At 38.7% G+C, this 20231-nt stretch overlaps 2 protein-coding genes and 1 long non-coding RNA gene across 28 annotated transcripts in view; 1 reads left to right on the forward strand and 2 right to left on the reverse strand.

Annotated features, from left to right (window-relative positions):
- WDSUB1 (WD repeat, sterile alpha motif and U-box domain containing 1) lies at window positions 1-17598 on the reverse strand. Of its 7 annotated transcripts, none has more exons than XM_030278276.4 (11): window positions 15638-15985; window positions 12925-13338; window positions 9538-9722; window positions 6688-6780; window positions 5898-5991; window positions 5595-5628; window positions 3834-3874; window positions 3643-3749; window positions 2525-2704; window positions 1701-1835; window positions 1-412 (listed from the first exon to the last, which is right to left on the reverse strand). In XM_030278276.4, the coding sequence occupies exons 2-11, from the start codon at window positions 13320-13322 to the stop codon at window positions 258-260; spliced, it is 1422 nt and encodes a 473-aa protein (XP_030134136.1). In that variant the 5' UTR covers window positions 13323-13338; window positions 15638-15985; the 3' UTR covers window positions 1-257. The 7 variants fall into 7 exon arrangements, with proteins under 7 accessions (XP_030134136.1, XP_030134138.1, XP_030134139.1 ...); XM_030278278.4 differs by having other exon boundaries at window positions 15457-15985; XM_030278279.4 differs by having other exon boundaries at window positions 15345-15985.
- Window positions 15854-20231, forward strand: part of LOC121470227 (uncharacterized) — a 12888-nt gene continuing 8510 nt past the window's right edge. Inside the window, exon 1 of the long non-coding RNA XR_005980919.2 lies at window positions 15854-15993. This is a non-coding gene — a long non-coding RNA (uncharacterized lncRNA). The remainder of the gene's footprint in view (window positions 15994-20231) is intronic.
- Window positions 17755-20231, reverse strand: part of BAZ2B (bromodomain adjacent to zinc finger domain 2B) — a 112046-nt gene continuing 109569 nt past the window's right edge. For all 20 annotated transcript variants that reach the window (XM_030278241.4, XM_072931812.1, XM_072931813.1 and 17 more), the window contains one exon: window positions 17755-19213. In XM_030278241.4, coding sequence (XP_030134101.4) covers window positions 19060-19213 — 154 coding nt within the window. In that variant the 3' untranslated portion in view covers window positions 17755-19059. The remainder of the gene's footprint in view (window positions 19214-20231) is intronic.

A 20231-nucleotide genomic window follows, 5' to 3' on the forward strand; every position in this document is an offset into this window, starting at 1 on the left:
TTGTAGTAAAAATTATAAGAAAAATTTATTTGAAAAACTGAGTTCAAGTACTTGATTCTTAAACAGAAATACCACAAAGTAGAACTACCAGGAACTTAAAGTTCTTCTGGGAGTTTCCACCAGTGAAGGTTGAACCAGCCACAGATAGAAGAGCAACACAAGTTTTTCTTTCCATTTGTTTCTGATACAATTAATTCCTCCAGCTGCATAAAATTTCAATTAATTTTAACAAACAACTTTAAAATTAAGTGGTTTAACTATTTCTGCTGAGTCTCTAGCCAGCGACTAATGGCCATTTTTAGTGTTCTGTTTGGTGTGAGCATAAGAGAGTGGAGAGGAAGATTAGTCATGGGACTAGATCGTCTGTTGCTGATCCAGTTTTCCATTGCTTCCCTTTCATAGGAATAGCCATCTGCAAAGAAACCATCAACAAAAGCTTATATTACAGAGGCTTGGGCACTGTGGCACTGTGCAGATGTTAGCTGTTTAAATGTAAAAGGGAAGTAAGGAAATACATCCAAAAAGAAAAATTGAGAGCTAGAATAAGTACACTGTATGTGAAATCTTTACTGCGGCTACAAACAGTTCTGGCTAGTTTCTATCTCTGCCTGCAAAGCACCAAAATATATTACAAGTTAAATAAGACTTTCTTTTCAGTTAGAATGATCCATAATGTGAAGTAAAAGCTCAGTACCATTAATTGCCTAACACAATTCAGCCTGCTCCTTTGCTGAACAGGGGACTTGTCCACGTGGCTGACCCAGCCCTGAGCTGTGCCTGTACAGAGCCCTCACCACCTGCCCAGGTTCAGAACTTCAGCTCTCAGAGTTGGTAGCTGAATCAGCTGGTCCTTAAAGAACAGAAATTAGGCCCCAGCTAAGTGTCAGTCACCCAGGAATATCTGTGGTGGAATACAAACCCAGGCCCTATGCCCCTCCTCTTGTCTCCTTACTCCTTACTGCCTAAAGCAACTATCACTCCAGCAGTTAACAAATGTCTTCATATTTTGGCCATTTTAATTCTCAGAACTGGATGAAGTTAGTTATTAGCAACAAAAAAAATTATACTGATCTTGTGATGTTCGTATGCTCCTCCTTCCCTCTCCCCCCCAAGAACTGAACTACAAAACAATAATTCTTCATAAAATGTTTTAACTGCATAACATCTTATGCTGCTGGCATATCATGGTTCCAATGGCTGCTGCATTTAAAGGAGTCTCATTCTGTACAAACTTTTAAGTGCCCTATAGATTGTGTCCGAAGCATAGTAAGAGGGCTGGGGGGTTTTTGGGTTTTTTGGGTTTTTTTTGGTTTTTTTTTTTTTGTTTTTTTTTTTTTTTTTTTTTGGGGCGGGGGGGGGAGCTTGTTTGATTTGTTTGTTTGCTTTTTGCCCCACTGAATGCACAATTTCATTTTGCACCTACTGAGCCAACACTGTAATTAGGCTTGTTATTATATTTACAAAGCCACATAAAGGTGGGCATTATGAAAAGGAAGAAGTTGCTTGATACAGTATTTTTCTCCATCTCAGAGCTGTAATTCAGCAAATTAGATGTTTATCACAATTCTGGTTTGTTGCAACAGCTATTTAAAATAGTTTATCTTTCTAGGTCTGATGTTAAAATAGGTGTGGGATCACAAAAATGGGCCTATGTTTACCCACAGGTAATTAGTTTTAATCCATGTCATGTACAGACATACCTGTGGCAATGACAGGATCATTCATAAGCTCTCTTGTTATAGGACATAAGAACTCATCGGGAACAGCAACTGAGATCATTGTCATCCTCAGTTCTTCAATTTTCTGGAGAACTTTACTGCGCAAGCCTAGAGACTCTGAAAAATTATTTGTACATGAAGTGGACAGTATAGAGAGGTAAGGCAAAGAGGTCTGGTCAATAGAGAACTTGTATTTTGAAAGTTCCAGTGCAGTTCACTATCTTTTGAAGCCTTCTAAAATGTAATCAGTTTTGCAATAGAGCAATAGGAGAGTGTATGAACCTGATGTATTAGAAATTGTCTGAGCCAGGCAAGCTTTGCTTGGTCCTTGCCAAAAGTTATCATCAAATGGATGCTTAGGAATTTCACTTTTTGATTCGGTGAAAGGTTGGTGAACACCTGCAATTCTAAACATGGCATTTCTGCAGACTGATAGGAAAAACTATAGACCACCCTATTTACCAAAGTGAGAAACATGAATTATAGAGAAAATCTGAAATTCCTTTTCCACAGCTTAATAATACAAGATTGAACAAGGAAAATAGAAACAAAATCAGGTAAGACCATTTAACAGCATCATTAGTAGAAGTGCCTTGTATGTCTCCAGCTTTGAGAAAACACACACACACAAAAAAGGAATATCGTGGACAATGTAACATAAGGGGGTTTTTAACAGTCCTGGAAATGAAATAAAAAAGGCATTTCAGGGGGAAAAAAACCCATGTATAGAACTCCTAGCTTACTTTCATTCTAACATTTCAAAGTACTCTAGAGATTAAAAACTATTTGGATTTCAATACTCTTACCAATTTTTAATTCATTAGCAAGACTTTCCTTAGTAAGATTCAGTAGTTCCTTCCCATCAATATTATTCATTTTGAAAAGTCCAACAAAGTCTGCTAAATCCTGTGCACAGAGCCAGGCTGAAACATCATCCTCTGACCAGTCCTCAATAGCCACCTTTGATTCATTTTCTGTAGTATCTCCTTTGAAAATGAAAAAGAGTTAAAAAACAAAACAAACAACCAAATTAAAAACAAACAACACCATCCCCCCCTCCCCCACAAAAGAACCTCACCACAACCCCCCAAAAGCAAAAAAAAAAAAAAAAAAAAAAATTAAATTCTCAGTTCAAAGAACCAATGTCATTAATAATTCCTGTTTTTAAGTGTTCTCAGTACTATACATTCTTCATCTTAGAAAATAAATGCTTCTTAGACATTGCTTTGTGAAGGAGGGCAATAATTTGGATTTATCTTTTACCTGTGAGTTTTCAAAGTTTAGAGGAATTAATATCTCAGATGCCTAGACTTCTGTCAAATTTGAATTGAACAAATAACTAAAAAAGTGCTAGACACTGGAATCATCTTGCACATCCTTAGAAGGCACACCAAAATCCAAATTTACTGTTGTGCTTTGAACAAAGACAATCTGTACCTTTGTTCCACAAACTTTAGGTGCTGGTGTAATTTGTACCATTAGTTATCCTATATTAATGGCACTAATGTCATTTGTACAATTAGCTTTTCAGCTATAATGACTTGTAAAGTGCATTTCTAAATAACAATTACACTTGCAATTAGCATATTTTCAACTCATCACAAATTATGGGTGTCTAAGAAGTCTTCCAACACTCTGGCAATAACATTCATCTCTTAAATGCTATCCAAAGAATAAGCAATTGCAAATATCAGAAAAACAGATATAGCAAATTGATAAAATTAAGATATGTCTAACATATTTTTCTTTACAAAATAACAAAAAGAGAATACCTCTTCTGGGCATTGATCAGGTTAATTAGAAAATAAAAAGCATGCACACAATCCTGATGTTACACATTAAGTGCAGGTAAGAATGAGGGATTTTTGCATCTTCAGAAGGTGTTTTGAATTTAAAGAACAGATTTCAAATACTTCGCACTGACCTGCACAGGGTTGCTTAAGGTCAAGCTGCCATATGTGCACAGTTTTATCCATTGAGCCTGTGGCAAGTAAGGGACTATGTGGTGCAAAAGCACAAGTTGTAACATATCTACAAATAAAAAAAAAGTCTGAAAATTCATTAGAAAAGGATTTATTTTATTTATGAAACAGAATAATCATGCTGATTTCTTACCTTGTATGCTGAGACAAAGTATGAAGGGTATTGCCAGTACTCTGTAAAAGAGATTTTAATGATTTTAAATCTTAAAGAATAAAAAAAGTGTTTCTTCACTTGTTTGCTTCCTTTCAAAATTGGAAATATTGCTTATTGAAACACAAGGTACAGAAAGTACCTTCAGAGAAGTTACTCAGGCTTGACAAAGCTGATCAGCAGAAGAATCAGAAACGCAACTTGAAATTCCTGCTTTAAGCCCCTGTTCGATTCCCTGGAGCACTGTTAGCCTGCACAATCAGCCAGCATGGAACATGCAGGGAGAAGAGTGCCAGGAGCACTGACTGAATAAATCCATTTTGTCTGGTTGGTTGTGTAGATAAAGACATTCTTTCTACAAATCTTGTATTAGAAATGACCAAACGGGTCATTATGGGGGTCAACCCACAAGCCTTCAATTGGACCAATAATTAACCACACCTATTTGGCCTATTCTCTATTTGGCCACTAAATACTAACTAAAAAATGAAATTCCTGAATTTTGGCAGTTTTAATTTATTATGGAAAGATTCTCCCTCCTATGAAAAATTGTATTTCTTTGACAGGTACAGACAGGTTGGAAATATGATAAGCAAAACGATTCTGAATCACTAATTGATCAGTCAGCACTCCAATATTTTGAGTTGTCTAACATGATCAAAGTTCCCTAATATAGGTTGAACTCTCTCTCCCTCCCAGAAAAGTTAATTGTCCCTACTTTTCCCCACAGACTCACAGGACGGTTGGGGACCTCTGGAGATCATATAGTCCAACCCTGCTGCTAAAGCAGCATCACCTAGAGCAGATGTCTAGGCAGGTTTTGAGTATTTCCAAAGGAGAATTTCAGAACTAGAAACGTTATTGTCCCATTTGATAAAAACCTAAGGCCATAAAAGCTGATGAACAGTATTAAGAAATATTTAGGCCGTGGTTTCCTTCATCTTCCAATTTTCTGAGACTCCTGAACTCTAGAGGATATCTTACATACCTGTCTAAACTTCACACTACTAAAATAACTGGGCCAAAAACTGTGCATGTATCATATTAATGATTTTGGTGAAAAACTTTAATTCTAATTTTAAAATTATATCAATACAAGTATGTGCTGAGCAAACTGAAGAAGTTTAAAATCTGTTCATCCTTCATTTTCAGCAAAATTATTATTTTTAATACTATAAAGTACTAAAGGTATATATACCACTTACAGGTGAATCATGAAGGAGATAATGTTATTATAGAAAATTCTTAAACAATAGGTTTTAAAGACATTGTACTTAATATAAAAATTTTCTTGAATTCTTTATTATGCTTCTATTTTATGTGCACTTTACATATAACTAACTACAAAATTTCTATGTTCACCATTCCTGATTTTATGTCAAAAGGTACAGTCTTCCTTGCTTTGAAAGCTAAACTAAAGTTAGGATAAGAAAAAAATCCTTCCACTTCAATATGAATCTTGTAATACTCATAAGTATGTAATTAACTGAGTAACACCCTACTGCAGAGAAATCAACTGACAAATCCTCACAATGTAAATAAAAAGTGAGAAAGACTGATCAGCTCTTAGGAGATATTTTTCCTTAGACTCATTCCCCTCCTGCCTCCATATGCTCAGTAAGTATTTTGTCTTAGTATAATTTGTATTCTTTAGTATTTTTTCATTGATACAACACTGCAGAAGCAGTGCTTATATTTAAAGACAACACCCCAACAAATGATCCTGTATTATGCCATACTTACAGTTTCATAGATTATGACGCACTTGTCCACAGACCTTAAAAAAATACATTGACATTAAAATGATGCAGAGAAGGAAAAGGAAAGTGTTTCATTAACCTCTTCCACAACCCGAGATTTCAAACTCAATTGCCTGCAAGACACAGACTGATTGCAAAGACACTTCAACAGCCCTAGAGGTCACAGAACTATTCTTTAATTATTGATAATAAATATTTAGAAATCTTTAACTCTTCTGAACTTTCTGTTTTACAATATTGAAGCATGAACCTGGACAGCCAGGCATTTCAACAAGGTGCTGCTTACCCCGAGACTATCATCTGTCCATCACATGAAAATGCACAAGCCAGAACTGGGGCAGAGTGCCCATTCAGTGTGCATTTATATTTTAACTGAACACCTAAAAATACAAAAAGTAAATTATTACATATGGCTATATTTGACAAGGTATAATAGAAGCTGCTTTAAGAAGCCCAAAGCTCCACCAGTGTGACTCTGTAACATACAAAAAAGGGGATACAAGGATCACAGAGACAACTTCCCCTTTGAATATCTCCAACTTTATCACTTTGTAGTCTCAGCACATCTCACAAGGTTTTAGATAATTAAGTGTGCATATGGACACACAATATTAATCCTTACATACTTTTATATAAAGGAGATTACAAAAAAAGTACCCACTGAATAATTTTTTGGCAATTTACTTAGTCTCTACATAGTTTTTGCAGGAGTCAACATTCTTTTCTTCAGCTCTTATTCAAGGCCCAGGTAAAACATGAAACATGAAAACAAATACCTCCCTGGCCAGGCAGATTAAGAGGTTTCAACCTATCAACCTGTTAAAAGGCCACAGTAGAATTTTTTTTAAATCTGTACTTTCAATACTTGTTGATAAATAGATTGCTAAATACAATCTACATGGCCCCGCATCACAAAGTGCTGGATACCTTAGCTGTTCTCCAGCTAATAATTAAAGAAAACTTTCAACTTGTGGTTAGTTTGGCTGTGAATCCAGTAGTATAAATTTGATTTTTGATTTAAATTGTCACTAAAGACCTAAGACATTGGTATATTCAAAAAACATTTCTATACAAACCTAAGAAATCTGCAAACAAAATAAGCCAGAGTTTGATATGATTATCTTGTCCACAGGAAGCCATCTGGAAGTATTTGCATCCATTTTCACTATCTGATGAAATTAAAATATATAAATGGTAGTCAGAAACACTGAAAATAACAGCAGATCAGTAAACTACATCAGCATAAAAATCATTGCAGAAGTTCTAAAACAGTTTGGACGTAAGAAATAGGATCATTATACTCTTTTCCGAATAAGTAGATTACGACCAGAGCTGTGCTCATGTTTTTTCTTGGTGGGAAATGTTTGAATCCTCTGATTATTCCACTACAGTCTTTAAATCTAACTTATATAGTTATATCCATTTTTCCACAGTTCCGCAATTCTCAAAATTAACCACATACACATACAAAATTTGAGAGTATCTGACAGGGAATTTTCATACTTTTACACATTCAACTTTTCACTTTTACAAACTGACATTTCATGACTGCAGTCCTGCCAAACACTCAGTAAATACTGCATTAAGTGTGAAATACAACAATAATAGATTCATAGCTTTCCCTTCTTGATTCAGTGGCTATGAACATCTCTGAAGTATCATGTTCCATGAGTGGACTGTTAGATGCATAAGAAAGTTGTTGGATGGTTGCAACCAGAGAGTAGTGCTCCATGGCTCAGAATCCCAATGGACCAGTGGTGTCCCGCAGGGTTCTGTGTTGGGAACAATGCTATTTAATATCTTCATTTAGATATTTAATAGGCAGCAACAAGGAAGCAAGCACACCCTTAGAAAATGTGCAGACGACATCAAGCTGAGTGGTGCAGGGGACACAAGAAGGACAAGGATCTGGGAGGACCCCAGAGGGACCTGGACAAGCTCGAGCACTGGCCCCTGGGAACCTCAGGTGCTGGTGCAGCAATGGGATTGGGGCAACCTCCAGTGACAATCCAAACTGCGCGGTGAACAGGCGCAGCCCTGCCAAAAAGGATTTGGGGGTGCTTGTGGGTGAAAGGCTGTGAACATGGCCTGAACCACTTACCAGGTTCAGTTCCAGCATCACCCCGGCCTTCCTCACCCCCTCCCTACACAACCATAATTCACCTCTACACTTTTCCCAGGTTACACGTCTTTGTTCCCACTGCCTGTGCATTTGCTTCTTGTCTTTTAGTTTGGCCAGCAGTTCTTGACTCAGCGATTCAAGTCGCTTGCCCTCCTTGTCCAATTTCTGACTCCTGGGGACCACTGAATCTTGCACTCAGTAGAAGACTTTCCTAAAGATCTGCCAACTCTTCCATTCCCTTGTCCCGGAGGGGAGTCTCCCAGGGGATCCCACTGACAACCTCCCTTAAGAGCTGGAATCTGCCTTCCTAAAGCTCAGAAGCCTGCCTCTACTACTTAACTGACCTATATTCCTTCATATGGTACCAAACTCCACCTTAAGTTGTGGTGGAGTTTGGTACTCCACCAAACTACAGCACAACTGCTCTAGATCCCATGAAATCCTAGGCAACTGTAACTGAATCCACTTCAAAGGCAGAAGAACCACCTGTTAGAGCCTAAAGCACAAAGAACCTATCAGACACTCTGGATCACAACTTGCTCTGAATTAAGCAGGTAAAGAGAGTCTCAATTTAAAACTATCTCTAATTGTACTGGATAAGCATTACTTCTATGCATTTCATAATGTGTTAAATCTGCCAAAAATCCCAGAAGGTTGATGATTAAACAGCAACACACAAAAGGAAATATATTCACTTTCAATAATATATAGATTAAAAAATCAAGAATTATGATAAATCAGCCAGAACAAATCCACAGTGCAATAAATACCTGCTTTGTTGCCTGTTTATCTTGGCAGAAGACTGTAATTTTTAAACCAAGAGAATAATCTCAATATGACATGGAGTGCTGGAAATTACACTCTGATCTGTTTCAGCTGCAACGTATTTTTTGCCCTCAGATGCAACTCTTAGTTCACGATGGAGTTTTCTTCCTCAGGTTCCTCCTGCTTTCTTCCCTACTGCTTCTTTCCTGTTTTCTTCCTACTCTGCACCACCTCCTTAGACAGGGTGGTAGACAGACAGCAGTACTTACTGCTGAGTTCAGCACTTGAAGATGCAAGTGGCTGCCCAGTTATAACTTTTGGGGCCTTTGAAAGGGCAGTTTGAGTATTCTGAATACAAAAGCCTAAGCATGTCTATAAAAATCACTTTGTCTCAATAGCAGATCTGGAAAGCACAAAAGTATACACACAAGTATACACACAAGGTTGTTAAGTCAAGTTGCTGCATTACTTCCTAAAGCTGACAAAGAGGCTTCTTCCCAATTTCCTAACCTCCATTAGAAGTAAATGATTGCATGATCAAATGCTAAAACAGCTCCAAGCATTTTGAACATCTGAGTGGAATACAGGAGATTCTGGGCTCATTATTCCCCCAAATTCTTCTAAATGACAAAGTCAGGTGCAGGAAAATAGCTATCTGTTCATATGCCACAGTTCAAGCATTTAACTTATTAGGTTTACAGATCTCTGCATTGTTTTAATCTAGTCCTGCTCCTTGGGAACCAAATTATGAGTCAGGGAATGGTAATCATACACCGCATCTCCTAAAACCCTTGTCTGCCATGGGAGTAGTTAGCTACTCGAAGTTATCACCTTGTTTGTTGAGCTAGTACATTCCTTGCCAACAACCTGACCACAACCATTACTTAAGAATATTCAGAATATTCCAAAACATCAGCTCTTCACAAGGTCATTTGTATCTTAAGCACCAGTGGCAAAAAGAATACGAAAACAAGAGCTAGGGAGAAATAAATCTTTTTTTTTTTTAAATGCTCCTCCTCTGATGAGTTGAATAACTAACCAGATACTGGATGTGAAGAAATATCACAGCAGGTAACGCCAAGATCATGTGCTTTTTCATTATACAGGCATCTCATTTTATCATCCCAAATGGTTAAATCACCACTTGATGATCCAGTGACAAAGAAGTTTCCATTGGGAGAAAATGCACAAGCCATCAAAGAACCACCTTTAACTTTCCCAGATCTGAAAAGCAAGAGTACACAGGATTTGAACTCAGAGTTGGTAAAATTCTACAAAGTGACCTCTCAAATGCAGTCTGACACAGTAAGTCGAACTCCTCTAAGGTTTGTACGTTGGAACTAGCTAACAGAGGAAAGAGAAACTCAAACCAACTATAAAAAGAGAGCAAAATAAGCTCTGCAGGAGGGACCATTCTGGCTCTTTGACAGCAGGAGGAAAACATGAGATGGAGGCCCAAGGCAATCATTTTAACTGAGTGGTAAAATAATTTTCAAACTAAAGACAATTTGCATGGATTTAACACTTAAAAGGCCCAATGCACTGTTAAAATTCTGTGTCAGGATACATTTTAAAAGTCAAAGATGAATATATACTATAATTAACACAGGTTTACATGTACAGAAACCAGGGGGAAAAAGACTGACAATTCTTCTGGTTTTAGAGACGAAAGAGACCACCTACTAGCCCATATGATAAGCTGTAGCTGAGTAGAATACTTTGTGATTTATGATGTAGGATTAATTTTGCACCACTTGTATGCAAGAGAAAGCAATGTGGAAAAGAAATTCTGTATTTTAGTTAAGTCAGCCAAAGCACTTTGTAAAACTGATCTTCAAAGAAAATTTCCAGCAGATATGGAAGTGTGGTCAACCCTCAGGAAGGAAGTGGGGTCAGCCTGACATCCTTTACATTATCTGATAACCTAAAGTCAATTGAAAGAGTCTCACCCATTTTAATGGACACCAGATCCAGTCAAGCTGGGCCATTAAGTGTGGGGAGAAAATCAGGGCCATGAGAAATGTCACATGACAATAAATGTCAGTCCTGTTTACTCTGTGATCATACTTTGTAGAACAGCTGCTAATGCTCTTTTACTGACAGAAATTTTATTTACTGCCAGAGGTGTCAAACTTAATGTCATAGAAGACAAGCCAATTTAATTTTCCTCAATGTCACATTAATCAGACCCATGACCTTACAAAAAACATTTTCTCCCTTAATTCTTTTATTAAGAGTACTATCAAATCCAGTACAGTGCTTCCCATTTTTATATGTACAATCCTTTTTGTTTAGTGTAGCTTTTACAACTTTCCTTCTTTCACACAAAAAGTTGCAGATTCTGCTCTGAAAGCAACAGTAAAATAAACAGCATTGTGCATGCATTTAAAATTTGCAGGCCAATTATCAGTTTTGTAAATTACTACTGAACAGGAAATGAAAACCAGTAAGAAACACACAAAAGTCAACTTGCTTTCCTGTTGTTCACATCGACCATAGCACTTATTTAACTAGCCGCCTTCCTTCACAATTTGAACTGTCAATTACAATAGCTGAATAGATAAGGGGCAAATTTTATGTAATTTTATTATAATTACCATCTATATATTTAGTCAAGTGGCAAAGCAGTGTAGTAAAATGTTTTCTCATTTTCAGCATCAACACAGTCAACTGTTTTAAAAGAAACAGAGGACTACAGATTGACATTAGATGGTTAACTAACTTCCTCTGACATAATTTTTAAGCACTTTTTTGATTTCTATGTTATACTGATTTCAACTATTAAAAACAAGACATGCATTTTTCTACCTGCAATTACAAATCACAATAAAAATATTCATCAGTTGAAAATACATACATATCCCAAAATAGATATAAAGTTAAGTTGCCTACTGCTGGCCTGTTAACAATTAACACTGTTGTTAACACTCTGAAATACATTTTTAATAGTTGAAGGGGACAGATGTTCAAGTTTTTTTTATTTCTCTATAATGAAAACACCAAAGCAGAATAATTTCTGCTTGTAATAACAATATAGTTTCTAAGTAGCCATTATACATCCACCATTCAACTAGAAGAAAATTAGGATGTAGGTCTAAAACATCCATCACTGCATGTATTAAGAGTGTACAATTGTAAGAAATGTTTTCATATTTCTCGGTTTTTCCCTTCAGCAACAAGCATTCTGAATAAAAAAATACATAATCTCTTCACTAGTAATGTCTCAAAACAAATAAGCCCTCCCATTTTAGAATACTAACGACTGAATTTCCCAATTTTTCTTAAAGATAAAACTAGGAAACAATAGGTTATCAGTAACTGTTTATTGTCTGAAAACAAAACAAGCATTTCAGTGTTTCTTGGTGTACTACAAAAAATATGGTGGCAAAAATCTTGGACAATTTATGGACAAATTTCCAGATTTACAAAATTTGAAGTAACTATAATCAATCATTTTGAAAAACTGTACAGTTCCCACCTAAATCACTGCTGTGGAAGGCAAAGATGCAACAAAATGGGGACTTGCTTGACAGAAAACTACCAACATCAAATAATTCTGTCTTTCAGAAACAGCTGCTCCCTCAATCCTGAATGAAACATCAGTTTGCTTAAATTCTTAACTACCTTTCTAACTTTAGAGAGAAATTCAGTTGTGTAATAAGCCCTAAAACCTAAATAATGTCTTGCCCAAATACAGATTACAACAACTGGCCTAAAGACTTCACCGGAAGACAGAGATGTAGAGGAGGACTCGAGAGCTCTAAGGTTCATGCCTTTATCTGTGCAACACCAATAAATATGCTCATCTGCTTTGCTTCAAATGTGTCTTGGAAACCTATGCGAAATGTTGACTCTCAAGCTTAACTTATTTAGTACCAATACTTCTTTTAGTCACTTTTTCTCTTAAAATGTATAGTTTCAGGACAGTCCATAGATTCCAAACTCTGGTTGCTGGATTACCAGCAAACTTCTAAGACCTTCCTGGACTCAAAACTTCTAGTAATTAAACATTTAATTTATACTACTGTGTGTAATGCAATATAAAGCACACTGTACAGTCAGGCTCCACTAACTGTGTATTATGTACCACAGTTTGTTGACCCACTGTTTAGAAACCAGATGCAATGCATTCTGATCTCATGCTAAATCAATGAAAGAAACTTTTAAAAAATCAGGATTTAGATGTATGGTAACCGCAAAAATTAAAGCTTCTTGACTTCGCATTGTTTAACTTAAAAAAACAGAAAGCTACTTAGCACTTATCCCTCCCCTGTTGATAATCTTTTGGTCATCCAAATCCTATCCCCATTCCTTTGTGATATCCATCGGTGGTGTAAGTCTGCATATCTTATATACAGTACAGCATACTGCTTGAACTATATTCACCTCAAAACAAAGTATTTATCAAAAACTATTTGAGACTCACCGGTAGAGTTTCATGGACTGCACGTTCCAGAGAACCACGCTGCCATCCGCTGCCCCTGCCAAGAGATAGGCGGCCTCGGGCGAGAAGCGGCAGACCCTGACAGGGCTGGCCCCGGGCTGCTCCAGCACGGCCAGCCTGCGGCCATCGCGGGTGTCCCACAGCACCGAGGTGCCATCCGTGGAGCACGAGGCCAGCACCAGGCCCGACGGCGAGAAGCAGCAGCAGTGCACGGCGTACGCGTGACCCTCCAACGGCGAGTACGGGAGCTCAGCGAAGTTGCTCAAAGAATAAACGCGAATTGTTTTGTCCAAGGAACATGTAGCCAAGCACGACGATGAGAAGGCACAGTAATTAACATCATCATTATGATCTGCTAAAGTGTGAATTAATGTCGCCATTTGAAAAAACAAAAATCTGAAAAAGAGTTTAACAGACTTAATGTTCCTGTTCCATAAATGAAACATACTACCTTAGCAAGAAAAATTCTGAAGGAAAAAGAAAAAGAAAGAAAAACCCATTTGCAAAGGCAGTTTTTTTCACCTAGCATTGTTTCAGCAGAGAATCATAAAATCATAGATTAGTCTGGGTTGAAAGGGACCTTAAAGCCCATACAGTTTCACCCCCTGCCATAGGCACCTTCCACTATCCCAGGTTGCTCCAAGCCCCATCCAGCCTGGCCTTGAATGCTTCCAGGGATGGGGCAGCCACAGCTTCTCTGGGCACCCTGTGCCAGGGCTTCACTACCTTCACAGTCCAGAATTCCTTCCTAATCTCTAATCTAAACCTGCTCTCAGTTTAAATCTATCCCCCTTTCTATCACTGCATCCCCTTGTTAAAAAGACCCTCTCCAGCCTTTTTGTGGCACGCACTACTGAAGACTGAAACAAGTCACGGAGCACCTTGACCTTCTCCAAGTCTTGGGTAACCAGATCTCCTGTTTCCTTCCAGAGGGGGGCCACATTTCTCCTAATCTTCCTTTTATCACCAACATATATATTAAAGCTTTTCTTGTTGCCCCTGACATCCCTGGCTGGATTTAATTCCATCAGGACTTTAGCCTTCCCAACCTAATCCCTGACTGCTTGAAAGATCTCTCTGTAGTCCTCTCAGTCGACCTGTCCTTGCTTGCATCCTCTTCCTTTTAATTTGAATTTGTCCAAGAGCTCTCTTCTACTTACTTTCACAGATAGCAACAGCAGCGATGGCAAAACATCAGCCCAATAACACATACTTGTGCTGCCAATCCAAAGTTTGAACAGACTGACTAAAACATTTAAGTCAAAATGTGAATATTAAGTGGGTGATCAGCATTGGAACCTCTCCAGTAATTGCATTTGCTGCTACACAGAACAACAAAAGGCAATGTGAACACACACATTTTCCCGGGATGTAAAACTGCTAGAACCAGTTTAAATTGTATCAGAAAAGTGATTTACACTGGGAGGTCAGGGAAATCCCCAAAGAGGTACATTCCAAGCAGTTACTCCCCATGCTGCAGATCACAGACAACTTTTCTGAGAATAAATGCACAGAGCCTTCAAAAATGAAGTGACTACAGTTCTTATAAGTTGTTTATAATGAAAAAAACCCAGTAATACTATTTATATTGAGTTAACTTATATAATAGTCTGCTGTTTTAGGTAAGTGCTTCAATCTGAATAATAATTTCAGTGCTGAGGCATCTGTGAACAAAACCATATGTACTCACACTTTTCTTTTAACATAGAAACACGCACAGACACGTTTGTATGCATGTGGACATGTAAGTATGTATAAATGTATGCACACATATGCAGAGTTATGTACATATACACACAGACACAAAGGTGCATATGTAAGGGCTTGCTCTCTTCAGACAGTGTATGACACTGATTTAGTTAAAGACAAGATCATTGAATACTACCTACTTTAGCTTCAGGATGCTCAGTTTTACTACCACTCTCTTTAAAATCATTATACAAATGAAGCAGTATCAATAACATATCTTAGCTGCAGAAAGAAAATAAATATACTTTCTTCAACTACGAGAAACCGAAGAGTCAGAGAAAGCTTAACATCTGGAAATATGAGCTGAAAAGGGCACCTTGATCTCACTGTCAGGAGGCTTTCAGGAGCTCACTGCAGAAAAGCAAACCTAAGAACATGAGGTTTCAGTATCAATAAATGCACTGAGGGAGCTAGGAGCAGCGGGAGCATTCATCACCAGAGAGACGTTCAGCACCACAGCATCATCTCCTCTGGCAATTACGTATTTTTCCTCATAATGCACAAACCGGCAGCACCGGCCCACAGGAAGAGCTACAGCAATTCTCGGCACGGCTGGCAGCCTTTCCCTCTTGCTCTCTCCCGCAGCCTAGTCCCACCCAACCCACCGCGCCGGCAGCGAGGCCCGGACGCGCTCGGAAGGCCGACGGGGTTACCCCGAGCTCCAGCGGCATGTGTCGGGTAAACAAGAGCCTGCCTCGGCTGCTTGGGGCCCCGCGGCCGCCCGGCACGGCCGCCCGGCCGGCCATGAGGGGATCCCGCCCGCACCTCCCGCGCTCCGACCGCGGCGCCTCCGGCTCGGCCGCACCGGCACGGCCCAGAGAGCTGCGCACGAGAGGCACCCCCCCGGCCTCCCGGCATGGTGCGGTCCGGGCCAACCAGCCCCGCTCCGGGCCACGCCACTGAGCGGTGGGCGTGGGGGGAGCCGCGCTGCGTTTCCCGCTCTCACCGCCGCTATCGACCCCGGCCCGAGGCAGCGCGGGCGTGGATCGTGCGACCTTCAGCTCTCGGCGCCCTCAGCTCCGGCCCGGAGGCGCACGGCAGCGGCCGGTGCTGTGGCTGCCCTGGCACGAACCCTGCGCGGGCGGTGCCAGCGCCTGTGGGATGTCGGCGGCGCTGCCGCGCCCTCACGTTGGAGCGCTGCCGGGCGCCAGCCGTGTCCGAGCGGGCAGCGGGGCCGCGCTCCGCTGCCGCGATCGACACGGTGACCGCCTCAGCCAGGCCTCGGCCCGCCACGCGACAGCATCGAGCAGAACAAGGGCAGTTCCAAGAAAGAGTGCTCCCCCAGGCCCAGCAGCCCGCCAGGTAACTTACACCATTGCCCTCTCCCCTCTTTACACAAATGCTCAGCAACTCATGCGTAATAAATGCTTTAGCAGGTACCTACTACATTTTAAGGAAAACAAAGTCACTTTCTCGGAGTCACTGTGCCCAGGAATCATTCCCTAAATGATCGGCCTTTCGTGGTTAGTCTGGACCATCTCACGCTCTGTTTAGCACTTTATTTAATTGCACACTCTGCGATCCACGGCTGAAGACTGGATTTTCATTGTTCTGAATACTAGGTGACAGACACTGTTAAAAAGAAGGCTTTAGATCTCCTTTTAAAGATACATGTTTTGATTTTCAGCTGCTTTTTTATCATCCCATTTTTTCCAAAGAGATGACGAGACAAAAGAGAACTCACACTCCACCATAACACTCTTCATTGAGTGCCATTACAGTATTTATAAAATAGTAAGTTTGAAAGTTTCAGAATAAATTCTGTAAACAAAGACTGGCACACTATGTTCAGAAAGGATCAGAGCACACTGGAAAATTTTTCCTCTTAAGAAAACATACAAACATCAACAGGAGAGAAAATTAGCAAAGAGGAAATGTTACAAACATTTTTCTAGTGGTTAAATCCCTGCTCTTTTCTATAGATATATGAGGGGGCATATGCATGACTCAAGCTTGCCATCCAAATATATTTCCTGTAAATCTAATTTTACTGCAAGAGTAATGAAGACACTGGCTGTTAGCAAGGAAAGCGATACACTGACCATGTCAAGTTAGAGGTGATGCTTGTCTCACTGTCATCACCATAGCAGTAGATGTTGCCACCTTCCCAGCTGTTCAGCTGAATTGGGATACAAACTGAAAAAATGCAATTTGTTTTATAGATATTGTATGTCATGTAGCTGGTAACCTGTCTGATATTTCAGAAAACTAACAGTTCTAGTATTGCAGACAAAGCATTAACCAGCACAGAATCTGAAAATAAAATCATTCAAGAACTAGATTTCTCAAACACCTAAGCATATTTATAATACCTTCTTACAAGATTACCATCATAAATTCAAAACAGTGATTAATCTTCACATCTCTGGTACATGTCAGCAAACCTCTTTACTGAAGTCTTCAGAAAGGTCATGAAAAGGAAAGGCATGGAGCAGTCAGTGGGAGTTCATGTTAGCATGCAAGACTGTCTGACAGCCAAATATGATTTTTTTTCTCAAAGTAATAAAGATTAATCTAACAGAACTTTGGGATGAAGGAAAATATTACTGAACAAGATATTCTGGGGAGAGCAATGGAAACATTAATTTAAAAATAGGCACTAAGACTCAAACATGGCAGACCTAGTTTAAAAGCAAAAACCAACACTCCCAACATTATTTTGAGAGAACTACAGGTATTTGTGGTTCCACAATATCTGTTTGTAATTTCTGTATTTTCTTCAGTCAGAGCAAGGATTATGATTAATGCCCTTCTACAGGCCAAAAAAGGGACAGAACCTTACACGGACAGCAGTTTTCAGAAATACGACCAAATGAGCATTTCCATGTCCTTAAGGACAGTGATCAACCTTGCACACCTCCATTATTTACAGGCAGGGAACTGCTCTCTGACTGCTTGGTAATTGCTTCCTTATGAACTACCATTAAAAGCCCAAGAGAATTAGATGAATCATAAAAAGAACTCAATGTTAAATGCGAGACTCCCAGGATATTATCTAAAAAATACCCCAAACCAAAAAAACCTGTATACATCCAACCTGAAGTATTAAAATTGTCCAGAAAATCTGGTTTGCAAAACAGTCTTTTATTGTATCCGTGCCACACATACTAGTGAAAAATAACACTCCTAAAAAGGGAAAAGAAAAAGAATGCTACCTTTCGACAACATTTCTTTTAAATAAAACTTCAAGTACTCTTACATTAGTACAAAAAAAAATTCCAATCTATCTGCCCCAACAGGCCACCACAACACACAGTAGATAAAACACAGTGGTTACAAATGTCTTGTTATTCTGTGGCAAGGCAAATGGAGGAAATGTTTCTATGAAAAAATACTGTGTGCGTAGGAAATTGTCACAATTTTCTTCCACATGGATACAAATGATTATACTTGGATTTGAGGCCATGGGGGCTTGAAATTATATAACAAAATAGAAAAAATGGAAAACTAATATCCCCTACACCCTGTTTTAAAGGCAGGCACTACCAAGATTAAGGAGACTCCACAGTGTTGGTAGAGGATAATTACTGTACAAGCCATAGAGCTATAATTACCTTAAGACTAAAATAAAATGCTACCATCCTCCTAAGGCATAAACAATAATGTTGCAAACAATATGTACACATCATACATATTTAAAACAAGACTTAATATAAACAATAATGAACAGTATATACATGTCTCAATTTTTCTTCACTGCCTTGAAATACAATTTAACTACACAAGTGATGCAGCAACATATATATAAATGTACTTGTAACTCTACAGTAAAGTTTAGTTTTTAGTGCCTTCATAGCACATCAGTGTAAACAGTTTTACTTGGCTTTGTTTTATATTTTAAAACATTCCTTGTTGTATTTTCAACATTTAAAGCAATTTTCTAGTTCTTCCTTTTCACAGAAAACGAAGATTCTGAATGCTGTATAATCATAAATAATTCATAAAATTAAATACATTCACTAAAAAATAAACTACAAAGTAAAAAAATGAAAAATAGATATTTATTGAAAGGGAAAAGAGAGCCATTTCCCCAAGTAGAGCTCTGGTGGTTGAATATTCAGTGCGATTTGATAAATTGCTATTGCACTATAACACCCCTTCCTTTGAAATTCTTTGGGTGTGCTTCCCTGTTCTACCTAAATTAGTTTGTTAAAACACACAAGCCAATAACCAAGGGGCCATGGTTGCTGTAGGAGTGAAGCCTTTAGAACTAGTATCACAACTCTGTGATATTTTGAAGGAAAAAATTAGTTGCGTATGTGCCTTGCACTTCCATGTAAATATAGTTCACATTGCTGGTCTTATCAGTCCTCATTTAACGGAAGGAAAAAAAATACAAAAAGAAAAAAAAAAAGAGTCCTAGTAGCTTCAGCTCACTTTGAAAATCTCTGTCCATTTTTTTTCAAAATACTTCCTCATGTTGTGGCCAGCCCTGCCTATGTCAGAATCATCTTCATTGAAAGTTTCACAGTTGTCAAAAACAAGCCTGACATCCAGCGAAAATGCTTCAAGATTAGGGTACCTAAAAGAAGAAAAAAGTGAATGATTTTTGGAACATAGAGAATCACAGAGGAAAAATACTTCTACTACATGAGAAATATTGAAATAAGAATTTACATTAGAATTTCTAACAAGAAAATGAACCTCAGTGAAAGAGAATACAGTCTAGTCACTGTTTTGTTATTTTCCTCAAAAGTTTTGTAAGGTAGAATTTCATGCCTGTACTTGAAAACAAATTTTTAGAAAACTAATTCCTCCCTCTCTTCAACAGCTTTCTAGCTAAAATGCTATGGCTGTTTTCCATTTATGCATTTATTCATGCATTCAGGGTCCTTGCAAAATGTTGAACAGAGCTGAATTTGCCTAAATTAGGAACAAATGGGTACAAAAAAAGGCTGCCCAAATAATCTTGTGACACTGTCTTTACTAATTCTTTTATTAACCTGAACATACCCCTGAATGGCCCAAAGAGTGTTCCAATATTCACAGGAATTATTAAAAATAAGAATAGAAGTTACAAGTCTAGTGATATGAGCACATGGGGAGCATTTAAATCTCATATTCATGGGAGAAAAAGTCTGAAGAGGTTAAAAAGCTCTTTGTGCTATCCTACAGAAGTTGCTCTGTGTGGAGCTGACAGACACTGCAGAGGGTCCATCTTCACAGATTCATTAGAGCATAGGGATATTGGCAAGGAGGGAAGGTATGCAGAGGCGTGTAGTGTGGTCTTCTCCTTTAAGAATCCGTGCAGTCTAATTGCAGGACTATAAAATTATTAACCACCATTACAGGAGTGTTACCTACAACAGAGCTGCATTTCACTCCACAGCCACACCATTTACAGGGACTCCAGAAGCTTAAAGCCTAAACAGCTGGTTCTCTCTGACATGCAATAACACTAAGGTGTCTCCATGAAAAAAGATTCCTTTTGATTGTTTTGGTGCATTTGACCTGGCAGTTTTATTATTTTTCAGCCAGTTCCACACATTCTCCCATCCGACATGCTATTTCACTCGGATATGGCAAAGATAAGAGCATAC

Source organism: Taeniopygia guttata, chromosome 7 (genome assembly GCF_048771995.1).
Source record: "Taeniopygia guttata chromosome 7, bTaeGut7.mat, whole genome shotgun sequence".
NCBI lineage: Eukaryota > Metazoa > Chordata > Aves > Passeriformes > Estrildidae > Taeniopygia > Taeniopygia guttata.

Bases quoted from the DNA above. Each gene is read 5' to 3' on its own strand.
- WDSUB1 (XM_012575081.5), bottom strand. From the start codon at position 13,388: ATGTTTCATTTATGGAACAGGAACATTAAGTCTGTTAAACTCTTTTTC. The intron at 3,750-3,833 runs GTAAGAAATCAG...TTTTATTTGTAG, and splicing joins ACTTTGTCTCAGCATACAAG to ATATGTTACAACTTGTGCTT. The intron at 2,705-3,642 runs GTCAGTGCGAAG...TCATTTTCAAAG, and splicing joins CCTTAAGCAACCCTGTGCAG to GAGATACTACAGAAAATGAA.